This window comes from Manihot esculenta, chromosome 4, assembly GCF_001659605.2.
Source record: "Manihot esculenta cultivar AM560-2 chromosome 4, M.esculenta_v8, whole genome shotgun sequence".
Taxonomy (NCBI): domain Eukaryota; kingdom Viridiplantae; phylum Streptophyta; class Magnoliopsida; order Malpighiales; family Euphorbiaceae; genus Manihot; species Manihot esculenta.
In genome coordinates this window covers 29,559,190-29,580,830 of record NC_035164.2, presented here as the reverse complement: position 1 = coordinate 29,580,830, position 21,641 = coordinate 29,559,190, and the positions used below count along the sequence as shown (strand labels likewise).

At 33.6% G+C, this 21,641-nt stretch overlaps 2 protein-coding genes and 1 long non-coding RNA gene across 4 annotated transcripts; all 3 read right to left on the bottom strand.

Annotated features, from left to right (window-relative positions):
- Positions 1-3,380: 3,380 nt before the first annotated feature.
- On the bottom strand, positions 3,381-4,092 carry LOC110613343 (zinc finger protein KNUCKLES). Its single transcript, XM_021754418.2, has one exon. It carries the CDS (start codon positions 3,910-3,912, stop codon positions 3,451-3,453), a length of 462 nt encoding a protein of 153 aa, XP_021610110.1. The 5' UTR covers positions 3,913-4,092; the 3' UTR covers positions 3,381-3,450.
- Positions 4,093-5,925: 1,833 nt separating this feature from the next.
- Positions 5,926-19,922, bottom strand: LOC110613466. Of its 2 annotated transcripts, none has more exons than XM_021754618.2 (6): positions 19,578-19,922; positions 17,048-18,767; positions 16,691-16,939; positions 16,076-16,156; positions 6,707-7,300; positions 5,926-6,110 (listed from the first exon to the last, which is right to left on the bottom strand). In XM_021754618.2, the coding sequence occupies exons 2-6, from the start codon at positions 18,299-18,301 to the stop codon at positions 6,054-6,056; spliced, it is 2,235 nt and encodes a 744-aa protein (XP_021610310.2). In that variant the 5' UTR covers positions 18,302-18,767; positions 19,578-19,922; the 3' UTR covers positions 5,926-6,053. The 2 variants fall into 2 exon arrangements, with proteins under 2 accessions (XP_021610310.2, XP_021610311.2); XM_021754619.2 differs by lacking the exon at positions 19,578-19,922 and adding an exon at positions 19,172-19,548.
- A 999-nt stretch (positions 19,923-20,921) lies between these two features.
- LOC122723526 lies at positions 20,922-21,541 on the bottom strand. The gene is made up of 2 exons (XR_006350449.1): positions 21,361-21,541; positions 20,922-21,216 (listed from the first exon to the last, which is right to left on the bottom strand). It is a non-coding gene; the product is annotated as an uncharacterized LOC122723526 (long non-coding RNA).
- Between the last annotated feature and the right edge of the window lie 100 nt (positions 21,542-21,641).

The following is a 21,641-nucleotide window of genomic DNA, read 5'->3' as shown; positions in this document are numbered from 1 at the left end:
AATATATAAATATAATAAATAATTTTTAAAATTATAAAAATAAATTTCATCATATAAAAAATAATATTATATTAAATAGTTCAAGAATTTAATTAGTTCAAAATTTTAAATTAATTTTATTTATTCCTTAAGTAAAAGTGACGTGACGTGACATTGGCTAGTTTGTTCTACGTACAAGAAAGGGAGAAAAGGAAAGGGAGTTTAGGTACGGAAAATGGAGAATTTCATGGATTAAAATAAAGGGAGAACATCTAAATATCACTAATTTTTCATTCAAATTCAAAGTAATTATTTTTACCAAATAAAATCTTTAACTCTGCATTTTAAAGTCTAAATAAATCCTATATAGAATTATTATTTTCTTTAATTGTTAAATATTAACAAATAATTACTATAAATCTTGAATATTTCTCTTTTTTTTTATAAATAAAAATTATTTTTATCATATTAAAAATATTTTTGAACACCATTATTAATACTTTTACTATATTTAAAATTTGAGGTTTACATAATTAATTTTTTACCATTAAAAAATTTAATCAAGAACGACACTTTTTTTTATATATTAAAAAAATAATATAATAAATTTCTTAATATCAATAATAAATTTATTAAATATTAGTAGTTAATATTAAATAAAAATGTTAAAAAATTATTAATTAAGAAAACATTAAAAAAATTAAGTTAAAATAAACAAAAAAAAAGGAATATAAGGAAAGAAAAAATTAAGTTCTTAAAAGGTTAATTAAATAATTTTAATATAAATAACCTTAAATGAAATCACTTCTTACAAAATCTTTAAATTTTAATAATATTTACTTTTAATTTAAAATCAATTTTAATAGGAATTTAAAAAAATTAAATTTTTATATTTTTAATTTTGCAAAACACAAAAATTAAGAAAAAAAAATCAATTCATTTAAATTTTTAAAAATTTAACATTCCAAGTATTTTTTTAAAAGGGATTTATTATTATTTTAATATTGTATTAATTAATTTTGTATTGATTTATATATATATAAACCAGACATCAATATATTTTAGTCAAATTAGTACTTCAAAATTGTTCCATTAAGTTCCTTGTAGAAAAAAATTGCCTTTATCCAAAAATATGAACTTTACGTTAATGTTGAGGATTTCTTTTAAGAGGATAATAATAAAGAAAAAAAAATCATAAATTAATGTTTTTTCTTTATAAAAATAAAAATAATACAAATTATTTTACCATTATCATCTCCATCCCATCTTCTTAATTCCTCATACTTAGAAGGATTTGTTTGGAATGGGGATTTTTAGAACTCTTAGGAATGATTTAAAAACCTTCAAAAAAACTCTGTTTTTTTAACTTAAAAATCTATAAATATCTTAAATAAATTTTTATTTCTCTTAAATAATAAAAAATTATAAAGATTTAGAAATCATAATAAAAGCCTTTTATTTTATAAAATCTCACTTTAAATAATTAACCTCATTTTACTTTATTTTACTAGTGCCATAATCAATTATGATGTTTATAGATTAGAATTAGGATTAGGCTAGTATTTAAGAAAAAAAAATAGAGTGAAGATGAGTGAATGATGTTGGAGAAATTATTATCCTATATGTATAACGATTACGGTGACCAATGATATAAAATCGAACTTAATAAACTTGAAAATTAAAATTTTATTCTTTATAAAAATTAAATCAAATCGATTTTGATTAAAAATCGAATCAGTTTGATTCGATTCAATTTTATCGGTTTAAATTTTTAATAATTTTTTTTAATTTTTTTATATTTTATTTTAATATTTTAAAATTTAATTAAAATATTTTAATTTTAATATGATTTAATAATAATATACTATTATGACTGATCAGTTTAATTTAATTTTTTTTTTAAATTTTTTTCTTATTAAAATTAAATTGAAATAATTGAAATTTTTAAAATTAAAAATCGAATCGAACTAAAATTAATAAAAAATCAAAACCATATTTTTAAATTAATTCAATTTACTATTATAAATGACTATAATAAAATAATTGTATATATAACAATTTTATTATAAAATTTTTTTCGAAATTGAGTCGAAATATCATTTATTTATTTTGGCCTTTCACTTGATTTTATAGAATGCCCACAAGCTTACATTTGCAACATTGCTAATTTGCTCACTCAAAAACACACTTCCATTTCTGGCGTTTGACTGTTCATTCTTAATGCAATCAAATAATGGAATATAATCTTTTTAGTATCTCTTGCTATGCTTTGATTGTTGTCCCTAACAAAGTAATTAAGGTGACACAGTAAGTTACAAAATTTGACCTAACAAATTGATAGATTTCTTATTACATTTGAGGGAACTGCATCACCGCTTTCAAAATCAATTTTTATATATTTACAAATAAATTTAATTAAACAGAATTTATTTTTTGAGATAATATTTTGTATAAGAAATAAATAAATAAAAGTGAATAAATTTAAAAACTAATTTTATAAAAAATAGACAAATATATTATATCATAAAACTTGAATTCTACAATTAATTGCAATTGATTTGGATATGCTTCGATTACCAATCTAATCTTGCTAAATATAGTCGTAAATGTTTGAGTAATTTTTTCTTTTAACCATAAAATTAACTAAAAACAGGATCAATCTCTACAGTTATGAGGTTGATGAGTTGAAGTGATCTAGAAAATAAGTAAATAATTAGATTAAAACGTAACAACTAGTAATAAAGAGAATAAGAAAAAGCAAGCATTTCATCATTTGCCAAAAAGGGAAAGGAATCACAATAATCATAGTTTTTAGCCTTCTTGTGAGAATTATAAATTTTTTTTTTTTTTTAAAAAAAAAAAAACATATTATATATATATATCAATCAACCTTGAAGTGGGTTTTTGCAAAATTCATAAAGGGTTTCAATCACACAAATACATAACTAATGGCTTCCTCAGATTTAAAAACATTCAATGAAATGTAAACTTCATGAAATCACAGAAAATTTGGATTAATAGATAATTGAGAAAGGAACCAAAGGCAGCCTATAGTCCTATATGGTTTCAGAAGCAAGAACACTAATGGCTTCTCTCTCTTTCTACTGCTTAAAAACAGTGTCACCAGAACAAAATATTGCCGGCCGGTGACCAGAACTCCGAACAACCACAAGGGCATGTTTGGGGTGTTATATAAAAGAACACTTCACATTTCTACGTACTCACAAACATGAGAGATAGAGGAAAGAAAGAAAGAGAGAATCAGCCACACATCAACTCATCAACCAAATCTCATCAGTTTCATTATCATCTAAAGTTCCAAATCTCAATAACTCATTTTAGTTAGTAAACTACTTAAACCCATATATTTGATATCTAAGAATCTGCAAAAACGTCTCTGCATTTTCTCTAAACCAAACAACGTAACCCAGAAACTTTCATTTTCAAAATCTAGCTAGCTACCAAGAGAAACTATAAACGCAGAGTAAGATCAAGGTTTACGGGGTCATTGTTAAGATCAGCGACTGGGGAAACAGGCTCATTGTCAGTAGGAGTGGTTGAACCGCCACAAAACCCATTCTGAGTTAGGGAAACAGAAGATTGAGCAGGAGGTGCAAACTGGTGGGTCTGGGTTGTATCCGGCCAGTACTGGTCCAGAAATGGTGAACCAGGATCCACGTATGAGTCTGATGGGAAGTGATGGCTAGTGGGTTCAACAGATATGTTCCTGTGAGCAGCAGCTCGCTCTCGTTTGTGGGCGTTCTGGTGTCCGCCGAGAGCTTGAGAGGTGTAGAACTTGCGGGGACAGTAAAGGCACTGAAAGAGACGAGAAGAGGAAGATGGTGGTGGTGGGTTTGTAGGGTTCTTTCTTGGGGGTCTTGAAGGCAAGGGTCCTTTGTGGTTGAGAAAGTTGTAGATGGATGGGTCAGCCATTTTCGAGCTTGAATTTGCAGAGTGAAAGAGAAAGTGGTTGCTGAGGAAGAAGATGATGATGAGTAAGGGTTTATATGGGGTTTAAGGTTTTGTTTTTACGCGATGAGTAAGAGAGAGACGGTAAAGACGTGCAGGATTATGATTGGTTGTAGTTGAATGGACTAAATTGCCCTTTGCTTGATTTTGTTGGCATGGCGTATGCAGGCATGCAATTAATTTGTGATAAATATTTATAAAATATTTATTTATTAGTAATTATGAATTTAAAATTAAGTATAAAAGCAAATAGTATAGAGTAAAGGAGTAGAGAAATCCGTAGTACTGAAATATATAAAAGAGTTGCCTTGTTGATTGGAGCAGTGGGTATGGTTTGGTTATGCCTTCCAACCAACATCTTTTCACACAGGATTGGCTTCCTTCTGCAACTCAGAGAGCAGCTCAATTTTAAAGAAATGAAATTTGGTAGCTTTTTTTTTTCTCTTAGATCATAATATTCATAAAAATATTTTGAAAATGTAATTTAATTAACAATAGATAAAATCAAATTGAATAAAAAAAAGGATCAATAATTTTATAATTTAATTATTAAAAGTATGTACTTCATAAATTTTTATTTAAAAAAAATATGCTAAGAAGGAAGGGCAGAATCGGAAAACAAATAGAGAGAGAGAGAGGGAGGAGAAAGGACAATAAGCCTCCTTTGATGAGGGCAGAGAGTGGTGTGTTTCTCTCTCTTTTCTGTTATTGTGAAGTACATAATAAAGCAAAGGACACGTTTATGTGAGAGTTATAATTACTAGAGAACTCATTAATCCAAATCTCTACACACACACACAGAGATTCCCTCTCTCTGCATCTTCGGGAATAATATGAAGGGCCACGTCAACTTGATAGATAGATAGATAGATAGATAGATGTAACCATTGTAAATGAATATATATTAATTTATATATTATTAAAATTATCATATTTTTTATTTAAACCCAGTGTTCGTCTTCATCCCTATAAGTGACTTATGATTTCGCTCAAGAGTTTCTGTATTGTGTAGTTTTTTTCTTTTTAACGGGGATTCTTTGCTCTAATGGGTTTGTTCTAGGTTGGCTACTTATTCTTGGAGGCCTACAAATCAATTACCATTTGCAAACTTTAACTCTCCTCATGTTCCACTGCCACATGCCCTTGCAGGAACACAATGTGATTTCTTTTTTCACAAGAATAGTTAACAAGCTCTCTTTTTCTCCTCTTTTTTCAGATATAGTATCCTTTTATCTGCCATGTGTCAACTGCTGCTGTTTAGATGCTCCTGTCCAATGGCATCTTTCCTCACTTGACCATAAGTTTCTCTCTCCACAGTCCAATGGGGTTGTCAATAATTTTGTTTCCTTATGTTGTTTATAGCAACCGAGGCTGATTTGAGAAGGTTTTCTTTGGTTGGTTTGCTTTGGGCTCTTCCAGTTTTTGAAGGTAGATCTCAGATGGAGAAGCTCTTCAGTTGGAGTCGCATGGGACCTCTTCCATATTCATGCCCTTATTCTAGAGACCCAAGATGGCCACAGATTCCTTCTGTTTCAGATCTGGCAATTAGGCCTTGATAACCTACCTACTAGGCATGGTTTTTGTTTTTTTTTGGTCTAATACAGTGTGAAGCCCGTCACTCTCTACTTGTTTGGTCTTTTTTCCTTTCATATCTTCTGAAATCTCTTGAAGCTGCTCAGCGCCACAACTATGGTTTTGTTTATCGTCTATGTTTCTAATCCGAGTTGCCTTTCTATCGTCACCAACTCTGTTGTTTTTTTAGATGTTCTTTGTTCTTTTCAGTTCCCTCTTCACACACTTGGCTCACTTTTCATATATTTATAGTTCCTTCACTCCACGCATAAGTTTCCCAAAACCAGGCAAAATGAGAACTGATCGGCGGAAAGAACAACCCGAGAAAACCAGGCTGCTTGTTTCTGCAACTCAGAAGCAGCATGGTTTAGAACAAGAGATATAAGAAATAATCAAGAGAGCAAGTAAAACTTCTACCCGTCAGAATATTATTGAAATGGAAGCATTTACAAGTTGAGGGGTTAGAGCCATTTTCAGATGAGACGACTAAAACATAATGTGATTATGTACAATGTCAGCAATCTACTGAGGTTTCAGTTGCTGATATCAAAATATCTTGGATTCTCTGGGAAATGATATTCCACATTCAACTGCCAAAGAGAAAGCAATGAACTTGATTAGACTAATGTACAAAAAGAATATATAATTTCTTCAACAACTTTGTCAATGTAAACATTTCTGCATAGAAACCATGGACAACTTGTTCACAAGGCTTTAACTTCTAGGTAAAAGACATTGCCCCAATACAGAGAATGTAGTTTCTGTTGTTATCTAATACTCTAAGGAAGATGCACAACAGCCTAGCCCCACGAGCCCAAGTCGACGAAAAATGAAAAGATGTTACGAGAAATTGGCAGAAAATGCCACATAAAACCTTAAATTATCCCAAACGGATTGCGATAATCTATTGCGTTGCTCGTTGCCAACAAAGATTACTAAAACAGCAAATAAAATCAAGAGCAGATGTCTATCACAACTACTTCAAGAAGAAAATTTGTATAAACCCAACAGCATCAGAATACTGCTGCAAGTGCCTAATTACTCATTTTGATTCCATTAGACTGAAATATAATTCCAAGTTGGCAACTATAAAATTTTACCAGAGATGAGAATGAAAACAAACGTAAGAGAATATGCTTCAGATGTGATAAAATGCCAATGACCCAAAAAAAAAAAAATCGCATACCTTGCCCTCATCAGCATCTGAATGTCGTTGAGGGAACACAACTCGCATGTCATTATATAAATAGAACCTGCGCTCACCTTCCATATCTAAATGTGGCTTTTGTGGTAGGGATGTAGGATCAGATTTACACCTCTGAACTGACCTAGAACACTTTTTAGGTGAAGGGCAGAGAAAACGTAGATGGAGAGCATAACGAAGAGCACCACCACCACCTTGGGCATTATCATTAATCTTTGAACAACCATGAGCTGATCTTCCGTTGATTTCCATCCCAGTGCACTCCTTCCCACTATTCCCCTGGCATTTACTATTACTGCAGTCGTTGCCAAGTATAAAAGAATCAATACCTGTCTTTCCCACACTTTGGGATTGCTTTGATAAATTCTGTGCATCTATTGAATCTATTATATCATGGCATTCAATCCCCTTGACTTCATTTTGGCTGATAGAAGAAGCTCTATTTACAGGATGGTTTTTCTGTGACACTGCAGTCACCTTGTCTTTCATTTTTGTGTCTAGACCTATATGCCCATGTTTCAACTCTGATGAAGTTGTTCCAGAAGAGGCTAAAGTTACCTTCTGACGCAAGAATGTCTACTTTGGTTTCAACAGAAAATGGGAAAAGAAAAGTTAATTAGACACGGCATAATTATGAAGTCCAAACCATTGATATCTTGCATCGCATTGTATTAGATAATTTAATATTTACAATAAATACTAGAACAGATAGCATACCACATGCAGAAAAAGAATACGACCTGGAGGGTCCAAAGTCAAAAAAAAAAGAGTGAAAATTGGCATTAAAATGGAGTGTTATACACTTAAAACATAAACAGTTATGGTCCCCCTCAATTTTTCTTCCTAGCCCCGTGCCAATGTCCACTTCCAAACTAATACAAACTCAGAACTAGTTGCACATTAAATTCACCAAGGAAAAAAACAAGATAAGTTGAATACCTACATGATGAAATAAATTTTTAAGTTTGCAGAAATTGGTTGGTTCAACCAGGAGAAGGGGCGGAACAATCAACCAGCTGGTTCTTGATCCTAAACATGTGACAAGCAAAAATGACATCTTCCATTTAAAGGTCAAAAAGGAAATCAATCTTACTCTAATTTCAACTTGTCCTAGAAATGTAAAAGGAAAAGATATTGATTTGATTCTTGAATATCCAACCATCTAACTAATTCTTAATAACATATTCTATTTTCTTTGCTAAATAAGACAAGAGTCTTTGCTGTTGTCCTAGAAATTTTTGCAAGCCTCTCTAAGATAGATGGCCTTTTCTAAGCAGTCCCAAGGTGTGATCTTGAATGGAGGAGGAATTATTCCCAAGGTGACAAACACTTTGATTTTGACAAAACAATTGATAAGTTTCCGGGTAAAAACCAAGATCAATTAAGAACATTTGCAGCAAATTACTACATTCTTCCTTTCTTGCAATGAACTGTAACTTGGTAATAGAAAGAACACATTTTTGTAACTATGATTGCCATAAAGCAAATCTCCTGCAAATGTAACCGGAGACCATGATGTAGACTTGCTTGAGTACTTTACCCATATTTGCATTTGTATCTCCAAAACATAAGGATATTTTGGAAGAAACATGAGAAAATCTAAGAATTCATTTCACTACAGCCCAATGTTCCTTTCTAGGATTTGAAAGAAACCAACTCACTATACTTACTAAGTGAATAATATCTAGCCATATCAACACCACAGCATACATCAATCTTCCAATTGCTAAAGCATATAGGATCTTGTCTATTTCTTCCTTCTCCTCATCTATGGAAGGCCTTTATTTTGAACTCAAACGAAATGACCAAAGCAAAAACTAACTGTTCTAGTCTTCTCTATGTTGAAATTCTGGAGTATTTCAAGTATTTCTATTGTGACAACCCATAGTTTCTTGGCATTTCTACTATGATTATTTTCATGCCAAGGGCTTTTTTTGTTGTCCTCAAGTCTTTCATGCCAAAAGACTTGGTTGTTCCTTCAAGCAATTGATTTTGAAAATATTTTAGCCAACAATCAACATATTATCCAATAGAGCAAGAAAATAACGAAATCTTCATCATAGGATTTTTGTACAAAAAAAGACAGTGATATGAAGTTTGTCCTTTTGTAGCCTTCCTCCTAATAGACTCAAACCACTTGTACCATTGTCTTGGTAGGTACTTGTTTGTTGTTTCAAGCCGTGCAAACTTTGTTTCAACTAGGAAACATACTCTTCTTTTTCTTCTCTTTGAAACCCTTTAGTTGCTCCATGTATATCTAATCTTCCAAATCACTATGAAGGACGGCAACAATGTGATATTCTAAAGTTAGACTAAGAACACGATGTGAAGCATTTAAAAAAAAGAAGTCAACAATGTCTTTTAGATGGACACATTCTGGAACCCGATGGCTTTTTCCTATAGAAAGCAAGAGGCATAAGGTTTATATTGCATGCACATTCAAAGCAATAGAGAAAACTTGAGAGAGTTTTTTTTGGGTATTACCATGTATCTCCTAAAAGAGTGATAAACACAGTAAGAAAATTATTATGATATTTTTGGAGAACACCATTAGGTGCCACTATTTTGTGTTAGGTATTTGTTTCTATAACTTGTGTGAAGTTGAATTCTCAAATTGGAAAGAGATGGGATGAGTGAAAGATATATAAATATATAAATAGATAAAACCAGTAGACCATTGCGGCATTGCCTTAATTTTTGGATTGTATGAGACGTACAAGCTCATGAATGTAAAGATTGTCTTCCTTCATGCTCATTGGTAAAAAAGCTTCCAGTAATTGGTGAATTACATATCAGGTCCTTGTATTTTTCAAAATTAACTACTTAGTCCCAATTTCTTATTACCCAACTAAAAAAAACCATGAACATATGAAGTCAAACTCTTTAGTCCTTTCTTTCAAACAAAATGTTAGTCAATTTGCTTAAATCCTAAATACTATATTGTCTAGTCTCTATAATCTTAAAATTTAACTATCCATACTAATTAGTCGCTTTGGTTAAGTTTAAAAGAAGTTTACTTGCATTTTATGTGACATGAGCTTGATTTCACAAAATATAGGAATATTTTAATTAAGCGATTAAAATAGAGACTAAGTAGTTAATTTTCACAAAACACTGGGATAGTAATTTACCCCCTATAATCAATTGAAACAATTAACTAGATTTCTTTACTAAATGGGGAAAAGTTGATGTAGAACCAATAGGTATTGGGATTGGGGTGAGATATTAGGTAAGGCTAGATAGTATTAGTTCACGAGGGGCTCTGTTGAGAGCCCTTTTATTTATTTATTTTTTTTCCAAGAATAATAAACTCAAAGGAGAGTTTCAAAGGATAAAAACACTTGGGTAGAATGTTTGGGCTCTAATACTAAATTGACGAAAAAAAAGGTCGAACATGAGAATCAAGAGACATACGGAGAGAAACAAATTGTCTAGAGAAACTAATTCCCAAAACTTCATTTAATTATCAATAACCGTAATAATAAACTCTACTAAAATCCTTAATAACACAAATATTTATAGTAAAATAACTAGCACTATTACCAACATTGTCTAATTTGCTGATTTTAGGAATATGATTTGATCTGATTAGAATCCTTAATTATCTTTGTAGTTATTATTTGATCATTTGCTTTCTATTTAGCTATAATTTTTTGTGTATAAATAGTCATATAAACTAATTGTAAAAATCAAGAGTAAATATAAAAATACTCTAAAATTTCCAAAATTTTTCATGGTATCAGAGCTTTCTCCTGATTTTAGGGTTTAAATTCAATTTTTCTTTTTAGGGTTTCAAAATCCTAGATCTATCTTTTTGGTACTAACCCATCTAGGTTCACGCACTCTCTCTTTCCGACGCGTGATACGTTGCCCGACGCCGCTTCGCCACTCCGATCACTTCGGCAATGATTCCGACCGTCTTTCCAGCCTTCCCGTGCCGCAACCTGATCTTTTGGTGATTTGGTTGGGCTATCTTGTGTGTATAACCTTGGGTACCTCCTATTCTTTCACGGTTCATTTGTTTTTACCATGGTAGAAGGTAAAAGGGTCTCGATGGCAGAAGATAAAAAGGTCTTGATTCCTAACTATGATAATCCTTCCTTGCAAATTAGTCCATTAAAACTTGATGGAACCAATTATCTTGTTTGATCAAGGTCTTGATTGTTGTTTATCAAGACTAGAGGACTGCAGGGCTATGTCATTGGGAATAAGAAACAATCGAATGAGAGTGATCTAGATTTTCCTCAATGGGGCTCGGATAACTGTCTTATTATGAAATGGTTACTTAACTCTATGCAACCTCACATCTCTAAGTCCTATTTGTTAATTGATACTACTGCAAAAATATGGAAGGCCTTGACCTTAACTTATTCCAATATTGGGAATGATGCTCAAATTTATGATATTTGAAATAAAATTCATGGTACTAAGCAAGGAAAAATGACCATCTCCCAATTTTATTTTGAGTTATGTGGTTTATAGCGGGAATTGATTACTATCAGGACTTCCAGGCAGACTGCACTGGAGATGCAGTCAAATTTCAGAGAATGATTGAAAATGAGCGAGTCTATGATTTTCTTGCAGGGTTGAATAACGAATATAATCCAATTCAGGTGGGAAGAAATCCTTTTCCTTTTCTAGAAGAGGCCCACGCCCATATTCAACAAAAAGAAAGTCGTCGACATACTATACTCTATACTGCACCAGTTGAAAAGGCCAGGTTGACTACTAGTTTGAGCACACCGCAACCCCCTAATTCTGAGAAAGATCACTTGTATTATGACTATTGTGGGAAACCAAGGCATACCAAGGAGATTTATTGGAAGTTACATGGTCGTCCCACTAGAGGCCGTGGAAGGAAACGAGATATCCCCAAAACTCAAGCTAATTTAGCAGAAACTGTGGAGGAGACCTTTAAGGAGACAATAGCGGCTGAGTTCCTTTCTCCTAATGAAATTCAGAGTCTTAAGCATCTCCTATCTCATATTGACACCTCTTCGTCCTTTGATGCCACATCTAATTTTATAAAATCAGGTAATACTTTCTCTCCTAATAATATTTCATGGATTATTGATTCTGGTGCAAATAGACACATGACAGGCTCTTCTAAAGGCTTTCTCAACTATTTTCCTTCTCTTACCAAAGGTAGTGTCACAATTGCTAATGGCTCTTTTACTCCCATATTCGGAACATGTTCTGTTATTTTCGCATCCAATATTAAATTATCATTTGCCTTTCATGTTTTCCGCTTTTCTATCAACTTTTTATCCGTCAGTGCTATCGCCAATGCTCTTAACTGTAAAATTGAATTCTTTCCTGATCATTGTGTTATTCAGGATTTTCGCACAGGGAAGAGAATTGGCAATGGTAGGTTGCATGATGGCTTATACATATTGGAAGGTGATCCAGGTTCTCCAATATCTCAAGCTTGTTTTGGAGAGAATAAGATGTCATTCAGGAAATAATACAGTGGCACAGGCGGTTAGGGAATCTATCATTTTTTGTCTTAGAAAAACTTTATCCTAGTTTATTTGCTAGAACTCAGTTTGGTTCTTTATTTTGTGATGTCTGTGAATATGCTAAGCACACTAGAACCTCCTATACTTTGAGTAATAATAAAAGCCAAATTCCTTTTGTGACTATTCATTCTGATATTTGGGGCCTACTCAAACTGTCTCCTTATTTGGTAATTGATGGTTTGTCACCTTTATTGATTATTGCACTCGAATGACTTGGATCTATTTGATTAAAGCTAAAAGTGATGTCTTTTCTTGTTTTCAATCCTTTTATAAGATGATTTGTACTCAATTTAATACTAAGGTGAAAATTTTGAGAACTGACAATGGAAGAAAATACATGGATAGTAGTTTTTCTGCGTATTAGGAGAATAATGGAATAGTACACCAGACGAGTTGTCCTTGTACTAGTGCTCAAAATGGCGTTGCTTTAAGGAAAAATAGACATCTATTGGAGATAGCTCCATCTCTTATATTCACCATGAACCTACCCAAAATATATTGGGAAGATGTAATCCTTGTACCTGCTTATCTTATCAATAGAATGCTCCTCAAGGCCCTTAACTTTATGAGTCCTTTGGAGGTTATACAAGGGAAGAATTCATATATTGTTCCACCAAAAGTATTTGGATGTATTTGCTTTGTCCATACTAGGACGACAAGAAAGTTAGACTCCAAGGCTCTTAAATGTGTGTTTATTGGGTATTCTCTGACACAGAAGGGATACAGGTATTATCACCCTCCATTTAGAAAATACTTTGTCAGCATAGATGTTACCTTCCGAGAAACTGAACCCTACTTCAGTACCACCTACTCACCTTTTCAGGAGGAGAATAATGAGCAAACTGAGGTGATCCTGAATTCTGTTATCCCAAATAAAATGGTTCAGCTAGAGAGTTCGAGCTTCAGTAGACAGGAGGAGATGTCCAATCAAAGGGAGAGAATTTGACATTTGGACAAGCCAGATTTAAGGAGGTATTCGGGGAGAGACAAGGCAAAAGAAGCCATTATGCAGTTTACTCAAGAGTCAAGAATCTTCTTCTGGTGAGTTACCCACAACTCTTGAATGCTCCACCCACAACTCTTGAATGCTCCAATGACTTAGATAAACCTATTGCACAAAGAAAAGGGGTCAGAACTTGTACTAAACACCCTATTTCTAACTTTATTTCTTATGAATCATTGTCTCCCTCCTATAAAGCCTTTGCCTTATATATTTCCTCTATGTCTATTCCAAAGGATTGGAAGGAAGCTCTTGCAGATCCTAAATGGAAGGGAGCAATGATTAAAGAGATGAAAGCATTGGTAAAAAATGAGACCTGGGAGCTTGTCTCTCTCCCACCTGGGAAGAAACTTGTTGGCTGTAAGTGGGTGTTCACAATGAAACACAAAACTGATGGCACAGTTGAACGGTTTAAGGCCAGATTGGTTGCTAAAGGATTCACCCAAACCTATGGAGTGGATTATCAAGAGACATTTGCTCCAGTTACAAAAATAAACTCAATCAGAGTCCTATTATCTTGCTCAGTCAACTTGAACTGCGACTTACAATAGTTTGATGTGAAGAATGCTTTTCTCCATGGAGATTTAGAGGAAGAAGTGTTCATGGAGATTCCTCCTGGATTCGCTAATGAGAAGACACAAGAAAAAGTGTGCAGGTTAAAAAAGGCTTTGTATGGGCTAAAACAATCTCCAAAAGCTTGGTTTGACAAGTTTAGCAGAGCCATGATGTCCTTTGGTTACCAACAGAGTAATGATGATCATACTTTATTTATCAAACATCACAAGAGTAAGATCACCCTTCTTATTGTGTATGTTGATGATATAGTCATGACAGATGATGACAAAAAGGAAATGACTCAATTAAAAAGGTTGTTGGCTTAAGAATTTGAAATCAAAGATCTAGGAAAACTGCAATATTTCTACTAGATCAGAAAAAGGAATCTTTATCTCCCAAAGAAAGTATATTCTGGATCTTTTGGAAGAAACTAATATGTTGGGGTGTAAACTAGCAGAATCTCCCATTGAAAGTAACCACAAGATGTAAGCAGGAATTGGTGAGTCTATGGATATTGAAAAACATACCAGATATTAGTAGGAAGGTTGATTTATCTCTCACACACTCGACCTAATATAGCCTATGTTGTTAGTTTAGTCAGCCAATTCATGCGATACTCATATGCAGGTTGTACTTTACATCTCGAGATATCTAAAGTTTACGCCAGGAAAATGACTTCTTTACTCTAAACATGGTCACCTCCGAATTGAAACTTTTACAAATGCAGATTGAGCAGGATCTCTCGATGACAGGAGATCCACCTCTGGCTACTGCACAGTCGTGGAAGAGAATCTTGTCACCTGGAGGAGCAAAAAACAAAGTGTTGTTGTTCGGTCAAGTGCTGAAGCAAAATACAGAGCAATGGTCCAAGGTGTGTGTGAATTCTTATGGTTGTAGAAGTTATTGGACGAGCTGAGGTTGCCCGAGAGAGACAAGATATCTTACTTTGTATTGCGACAACAAAGCTGCCATCTGTATGGCACAAAATCCAGTCCAACATGATCGAACGAAGCACATTGAGATTGAACGGCACTTCATTAAAGAAAAATTAACAGACAGTGTCTTGAGCTTAATTCATGTGACTTCTACTAGGCAACTTGCGGATGTGTTTACTAAAGGGCTTAACAATAAGATCTATCATAATCTGATTTATAAGTTGGGCATGAGCGACATCTATTGAAACAGTCCGGTCCAAACTGGCCCAAATAACTTTTGGACCCACTTTTCCACTTGGCCCAAAATGGTTAACCCAAGTTATTTAGTAGTTTCGTGCTAACTATTATATACAATTCCAATTTTTTATCATCTTCCGATGTGGGACGGCTTCCGCACCGGAAGCAGGCAGCTGACCGTTACACTCGGCCCCGCTAAATTTGCGACGTCATCGTCGCAACTGAATCGGTTACAATTGCTAACCAGGACCGAACCCTTGAGTATTGTGGTTCGCTAGTACGTCGGGCGGCTCCACCTCGTCTCTTACGGGTAGCAGGGTGGAGCTGATACCAATTGAAACAGTCCGGCCCAAACTGGCCCAAATAACTTTTGAACCCACTTTTCCACTTGGCCCAAAATGGTTAACCCAAGTTATTTAGTAGTTTCGTGCTAACTATTATATACAATTCTAATTTTCTATCATCTTCCGATGTGGGACGGCTTCCGCACCGGAAGCAGGCAGCTGACCGTTACATCTATGTACCAACTTGAGGGGGAGAGTGTTGACTTATTTGCTGATTTTAGGGATATGATTTGATTTGATTAGAATCATTAATCATCTCTATAGTTATTATTTGATTATTTGCTTTTTGTTTAGTTATAAATCTTTGTGTATAAACAGTCATGTAAAGCAATTATAAAGATCAAGAGTGAAATACAAGAACACTCTAAAATTCTTCAACTACTAAGGATTAGGAATCTTTAAACAAGAAAACCCTAATCACATAATAATTAGAAATCCAGAATCAGTTAAATTTCTTAAATAATAAAATACTAAACCTGATAGAACTTTTTAAATATTCCTAAATAATAATATAATTCCTAAAAGATAGAAATCTTCTATTCCTAATTTTATATGGAACAATAATATCCAAATTTTATCTTCTAATATTACTGCATCAAAGGGGGATGCTAATATTGGAATGGAACCTTAATGAGATCAATGCAATTCCCATCTCATATATATTTCTAGCAAAAAAAAAATGTCCAATAAAGTTCAATCACCACCCAAATGTTGAAAAAAGTAAACGAAAGTTAATGAAACTAACTATTGCTCCATCTTACCTTGGTACCAGGCGGCATGTCACCCAAATCATAATTGCAAAGAAAGGTGTGGAGAGGGGTCTTTTCTGGATTGCTAAGGACCTGTACAGAGAGAAACAATCTGATGTGAAATAAAAGCCAATTCTTACATCAGTCACCTGCATTTTATAACTTCAATCTACAGACTATGTTAGTACTACGGGAAGTTCTAAAAAAATAGTAAATCATCTACAACATGCTGGTAATTCCGCCGACAATAAATGTAGTCGTTAATGACTAAATGGTCCTCCACTATTAAACACAGTATTGATACATTTGATGCTTATAAGAAAGTGGTCTACACGTCATGGACAGGCAACCCGACACAAACTGCCACTGCAACAGGAGGGAAGTAATAATAGGCAAACTAGTGTATCAAAGACAAAATTTCAGGAAAACTATATTTATTTTGTAACTGTCAAAGATGAAATATAGGCAATAGGCCACTAGAATGTATAACTTCAAAAGAATAGAATGAAAGTTGGCCATTCTAATCAATATAGCCAACCAATATCCTAAAAAATACATGACAAAGGTGATAAGAAGGTTCTGCTACAAGTCAAAGAGTGAAAATGGAAGGACACAAAAGCATATTACCAGTTGTACACGCCCTTTCATGGGAATACGAAAGCGGCTCCCAACAGTTTGTGAATCATCATTACTGAGGCCTCTTTTCAGTTTTTGGCCTCTATGCTTGTTTGATGAATTTCCTGCAAGATCTACGGATGCATAATATAGCAAAGAACAATCTCCATCAACACTGGTCACTGAAAAAGGAAGCTTCTGCGAGTGCGGTGAAAAATTCCCTCCTGTGATGCTTAACACAGCTAGGAAACCATCTATTCTCTACAAATACAACACACCAACAAAAACAGAAGAATACTAAGATATGATTCCAGGAAATCAAACAAGAACCAAACAGCAGAATAAATGAAACATCACAGTGCTACTAACCTGAGTGAATTTTCCACAACAGAATCGTCCAGACAGTAGTGATTCCTCAAATGAACCGACCAAGGACCTGCGGACAGGAAGGCCACTCAAACTTCTGACAAACCTTGCACACTGGGAAGGAGCTGATTCCTGAAACACGCACCAGCTGTCAGTAGCACTTTCAAGGGAAGAAGAACGGAAGTCTTTGTGAAAGAGATCAATATCTTCAAATGATTTGCTTGTGATTCTAAAATCTGCTTCTTCTGGAGCAAGTGACTGTTCTATATTCTTCAAATTTGAACAGCAATCCTCTATGCAGTTCTTGACATCCTTGCTTCCTCCTGGAGTTTTTACTCTTTCAGAAAACTTCGGACTCAGAGGAGACAATGATACATGAGGTGAAATGGCCTTTTTAGGGGATAAGGATATTGTCCCATTCTGGGACCGTCCTTCACTTGATACTCTGAAACGATCAAGTATAGGAGAGTATAAAAGGCTACTGTTAGAAAGTGGGTCCTTGTTTTCCAGTAGAGGGCCATCAGTGAGAAAAATAGATGCTGTTGTATTATTGTCATATAGCATATTTCTCTTCTCCAAGCAACTGGATGAGGAGGTGAAACTGATTTTGCTACCAACGTTTGCTTTCTTATGGTCATGTGATGCAGAAACATTTAAATTAATAATCAGAGCAGAGGAACTCATCTGAGAAGCACAGCAGCCAATATTCAGGTTATCCCCATGAAAGTGTTCTGCAGAAAGCATGCTGCTTAGAGGCGACAATAACCTTTTCCTGACAAGTGGCCCACCCAGATCAACTTCATTCACTGTAAGACCAGCCACAGAAGAAGAATTAAGATGATCAGCAGAAAGTCCCTCAATCCCATTATTTAAAGAACTTGCACCCCGTGATTCAAAACCAATTATCCTAGAAGCAGGATCTTGGATACTCCTTCCACTTTTAGGAGTTATTTTGCCAATTTTATCAGCTGAAGAAGTTATTGTTCCATTGACATTTAAAGTAGAATCAGTTGCCCCTCCAAATCTCATAGAATCCTCTGGAAAGTTTGAACACTCCAGGGCAGCTTTCCTCTGAAAATCTCCCAGTGAAGAACTCAGAGCTTCCCCTACCGTTTGGCTAATAGTTTCTCCATGCAATCCATCCGAATTACAGGTGCTCACGCCAGAAAATTGTGATGGACTTTGCAAAAACGAGCCCAATAATACTGCACGATCTTCATCAGTATCATCAGCAGAGGAAACTTGAGGCAAGCCCATGGCTCAAATTTGTAGTCTTAAATATTCTTTTTTACCCTGTTGATCTGAATAATTTAGCTGTCCTTTTCATTCCAAATAAGTCTATTAAACTTTGCAGATTTCACCATTTCCTGCTCAGTTTTCCTAACGGAAGATCATCTGTTCTAAACAGTCTAACAAAAGCAGTAATAGGAATTTCCTAATCCTATCAATGTGATGGAATTTCAGTGAAAACAACCTTTGCAACTAAGATCAGAATGCAGAGGAATCCCACAAAAGCAATTTCATATCTACAGAAACGCCAGCACTATGTATCTACCACAGGTGTCCACATTTCCACTTGAACTCCCTCATGGGATTGCATAGAGAAAGCTGAACACATACTAATTACCCAACAATAACGTGTAGCACAGATTTTCTGACCTCCAAACCAACAAACAACGAAGCACCTAGAATTCATGGTCCCCAACAGAATGGATGAAACTGCCTGAAAAATATTCAAAATCAAAAAGAAAAGAGAACAAAAATTAGCTGTGCAAGCTTGAGAAAGCCAAATTGGAGAGCACTAGGATTTTTTTGAAAAACTCTCATTACTTCCATTTCTTTGAATTGAGAATTTGACCCAACTGGACTACATTAATTCTCAATCCTAGTGAAAAAATGAATCAACAAAAGCTACAGATTATTTAATCCAAACTGCAACTATATGCAGCTGAACTTTAACATGAATACAGCATCCAAGACGAGAAGTTAAGCATCAATGGCTTCAAAAAATAAATATTAATAAATACACAGTGACATAGACGACAAAAAAGTAGTTCAAAAACTCTCACCCCTCCATCTAATACTGAATCTTAAAAAGAATATTCAGAAATAGCACAGCAAAATTACCTGAAAATAAAAGCACATTCCAATCTACCATTACTAACCAAAATTTCCAATACCCATAAATGATTTCAAGCAGCAAGGAGAGACAACAAGGCAATAGAACGAGAAGGACACAACCGATTCCCTCAAACCATCAAAAACAAGGAACAGAAAGCGTATAGACTCTAAAGGGTTTGCTTATACGGCACACATTCACCAAAACCCTCCCTCTAAACTCATCGAGTCATCAACCACCCACCACAAGCAACACACTTTTTTTTTTAAACTAAAAACCCGAAATCTATATCATCTTAGCAAAACCCAAAAAGCAATTAGAGCTTGATCTTCTACTCAAATTATCAGAAAATCAAATAATACATAAACAAGCAAATCATGTGATAATATATTTTTATCTGATCAATGGACGCACCACTAAAGCATGTGATCAATGAATCCTGTAGATAAGACATTTCAATGATGATCTGCCATGACTTTCAATCAATTCCCAGATCGTATAATTAGAAGATAAGAATTTTATGCTCAAAGTTTTGACAAATCAAAATAAAAAATACAAAAAAGGTTCTTCAAGAAAGAAAAGGAAAAAACTGTTTTTTTCTCCTGGGTCTACTTAGAAAGGAAGATGGAGAAGAAAGAGAAGGTGGGTGTGAATTGCTATGAGGAGGAAAGAAGAAAGCCATGTCCAAGTCCATCCCTCTCTGTTTATAATCCGAAAATACCAGCCTCATCACCCACCTCCTTTTTGGTACCTGTGTTATTTTCTTGGCCGTAATTTGTAAATTGTTTCTCTTCCTTTTTATTTTTTAAATTTTTGGAAATTAGGCACTAAATTATGGAAAATTGATTTTAATTTTAAAAAATATATTAAAATGTATCAATGATTTAAAATTTGATTAGTTTTTAGTTATTAAATATTATAAAAAAATCTAAAATTAATATATTTTTTCCCTTCATTTTATCAATTTTCTCTTTTTTTTAATCCTTACTTTCTTTCTTCTCCGAGAATTTATGCATAATTTTTGTGAGAATTTTTTTGTCATTTCATAAGATAATGTACAAATACAATGTCTAAATCCCACAAAGATGTGTTACAGACCACTGCAATCCAATGGAGCTAAGTAACATTAGTGCAGATACAGTGAGACTCCAAATCATTTTCAACAATAATCTTATCTTTTCATCCAAATTAATGGATTCCATTTGATTTAATTTTTTAATTTTCAATAAAAGAAACTGTTCTACATTATAACCATGGATAAATTTTCAATAGTAATCCACCTCATTGCACTTCTTTTTTACTGAAACTTTAGAGGAAAGTTAAATAAGATAAATTTTATCATTTTATTTTTCACACAAGGAATATAAATTTTTTAATTATATTTATTTTAAATAAATTAAATTTTATTAAATATTAATTTTAAAATATTGACTAGTGAGTAATTAAAATTTTTAATATTTTCATCCCACAAATTTTATTATCTTTTGCATTTTACAGTCAAGAGAATATGGAATGGAAAAGACATAATCAAGAAACATCCTTTTGCGTTTTTTATATAAATCTTTTGACTGTAAATCTCTATCCATTTTACAATTAAAAATAATAATTTTCAATTTTTTTTTGTTATTTTTTGAATAATTCTTAAACATACACTTAAGTCTATGCTGCTGCCGATACAGATAACATTTATCATGATTTTTATACATAAAATTAAAAAAAAAAAAAAGAAGAAAAAGGAAAATTACAAACAAAAGTAGCTGGAAGTAATAGAGTACCCTTAGCAAGATTTGGATTAAATGAATTTCACCCAACAAATGTACAATCACACCCAACCCACTATGACTTTTTTTTTTTCATAAAAAAAAAAAAATGGTACACCCAATTGAAGTAAGTGTTTTCAAGTCTGATGTGATAATAGAGGTTAAAATTGCTCATAATGATGAACATGTGATTTCGAACAAACGAAAATGATCAAGAGGGCTATTTTCTATTCAAATCATCCATCTCTGGAAACTATTTCTGATGCAGGAAGTTGACTATGCTCTTCACTCATCTGCCAAGGGTACATCAATCCATAATGAAATTCCATGTCTCAAAAGTGCCCAATAATGACAAGAAGAGAGCCAGGATTAAAACAAATTGGGGGAAAATTGTCATAATAGCTACAAATACTGTGAATCTATGTTCAAGTTCATACTCTGAACTGTATCATCTCCAGCACATAAAACCAGCCGATCCATAGATGATAACTTCTTCAATACTTCTGTCTCTTGCAAAATGGAACTTCAAAATAAGGTAACTGATTATCTAAATCATTAAATAACAGTGTTTCAATAACATATGGGCCAAATTCAATAGCAAAAAGTAAAACCCAATCCAGAGAAGACGAGAAATAAAAGCAATGATGGTAGGGAGCAGGACAGGGTTGCAAGGAACTCACCTGAAGTTGTAGCTTCATCCGAAAACGAGCAAGAAATG

What these genes read in the sequence shown, in the direction of transcription:
- LOC110613343 (XM_021754418.2), bottom strand. Translation starts at nt 3,912, where the DNA reads ATGGCTGACCCATCCATCTACAACTTTCTCAACCACAAAGGACCCTTG.
- LOC110613466 (XM_021754618.2), bottom strand. Translation starts at nt 18,301, where the DNA reads ATGGGCTTGCCTCAAGTTTCCTCTGCTGATGATACTGATGAAGATCGT. An exon ending in GTTGTGGAAAATTCACTCAG is followed by an intron (nt 16,940 to 17,047) that starts GTTAGTAGCACT and finishes TTGTATTTGTAG; the next exon opens with AGAATAGATGGTTTCCTAGC. An exon ending in ACATGCCGCCTGGTACCAAG is followed by an intron (nt 7,301 to 16,075) that starts GTAAGATGGAGC and finishes AAACCAAAGTAG; the next exon opens with ACATTCTTGCGTCAGAAGGT.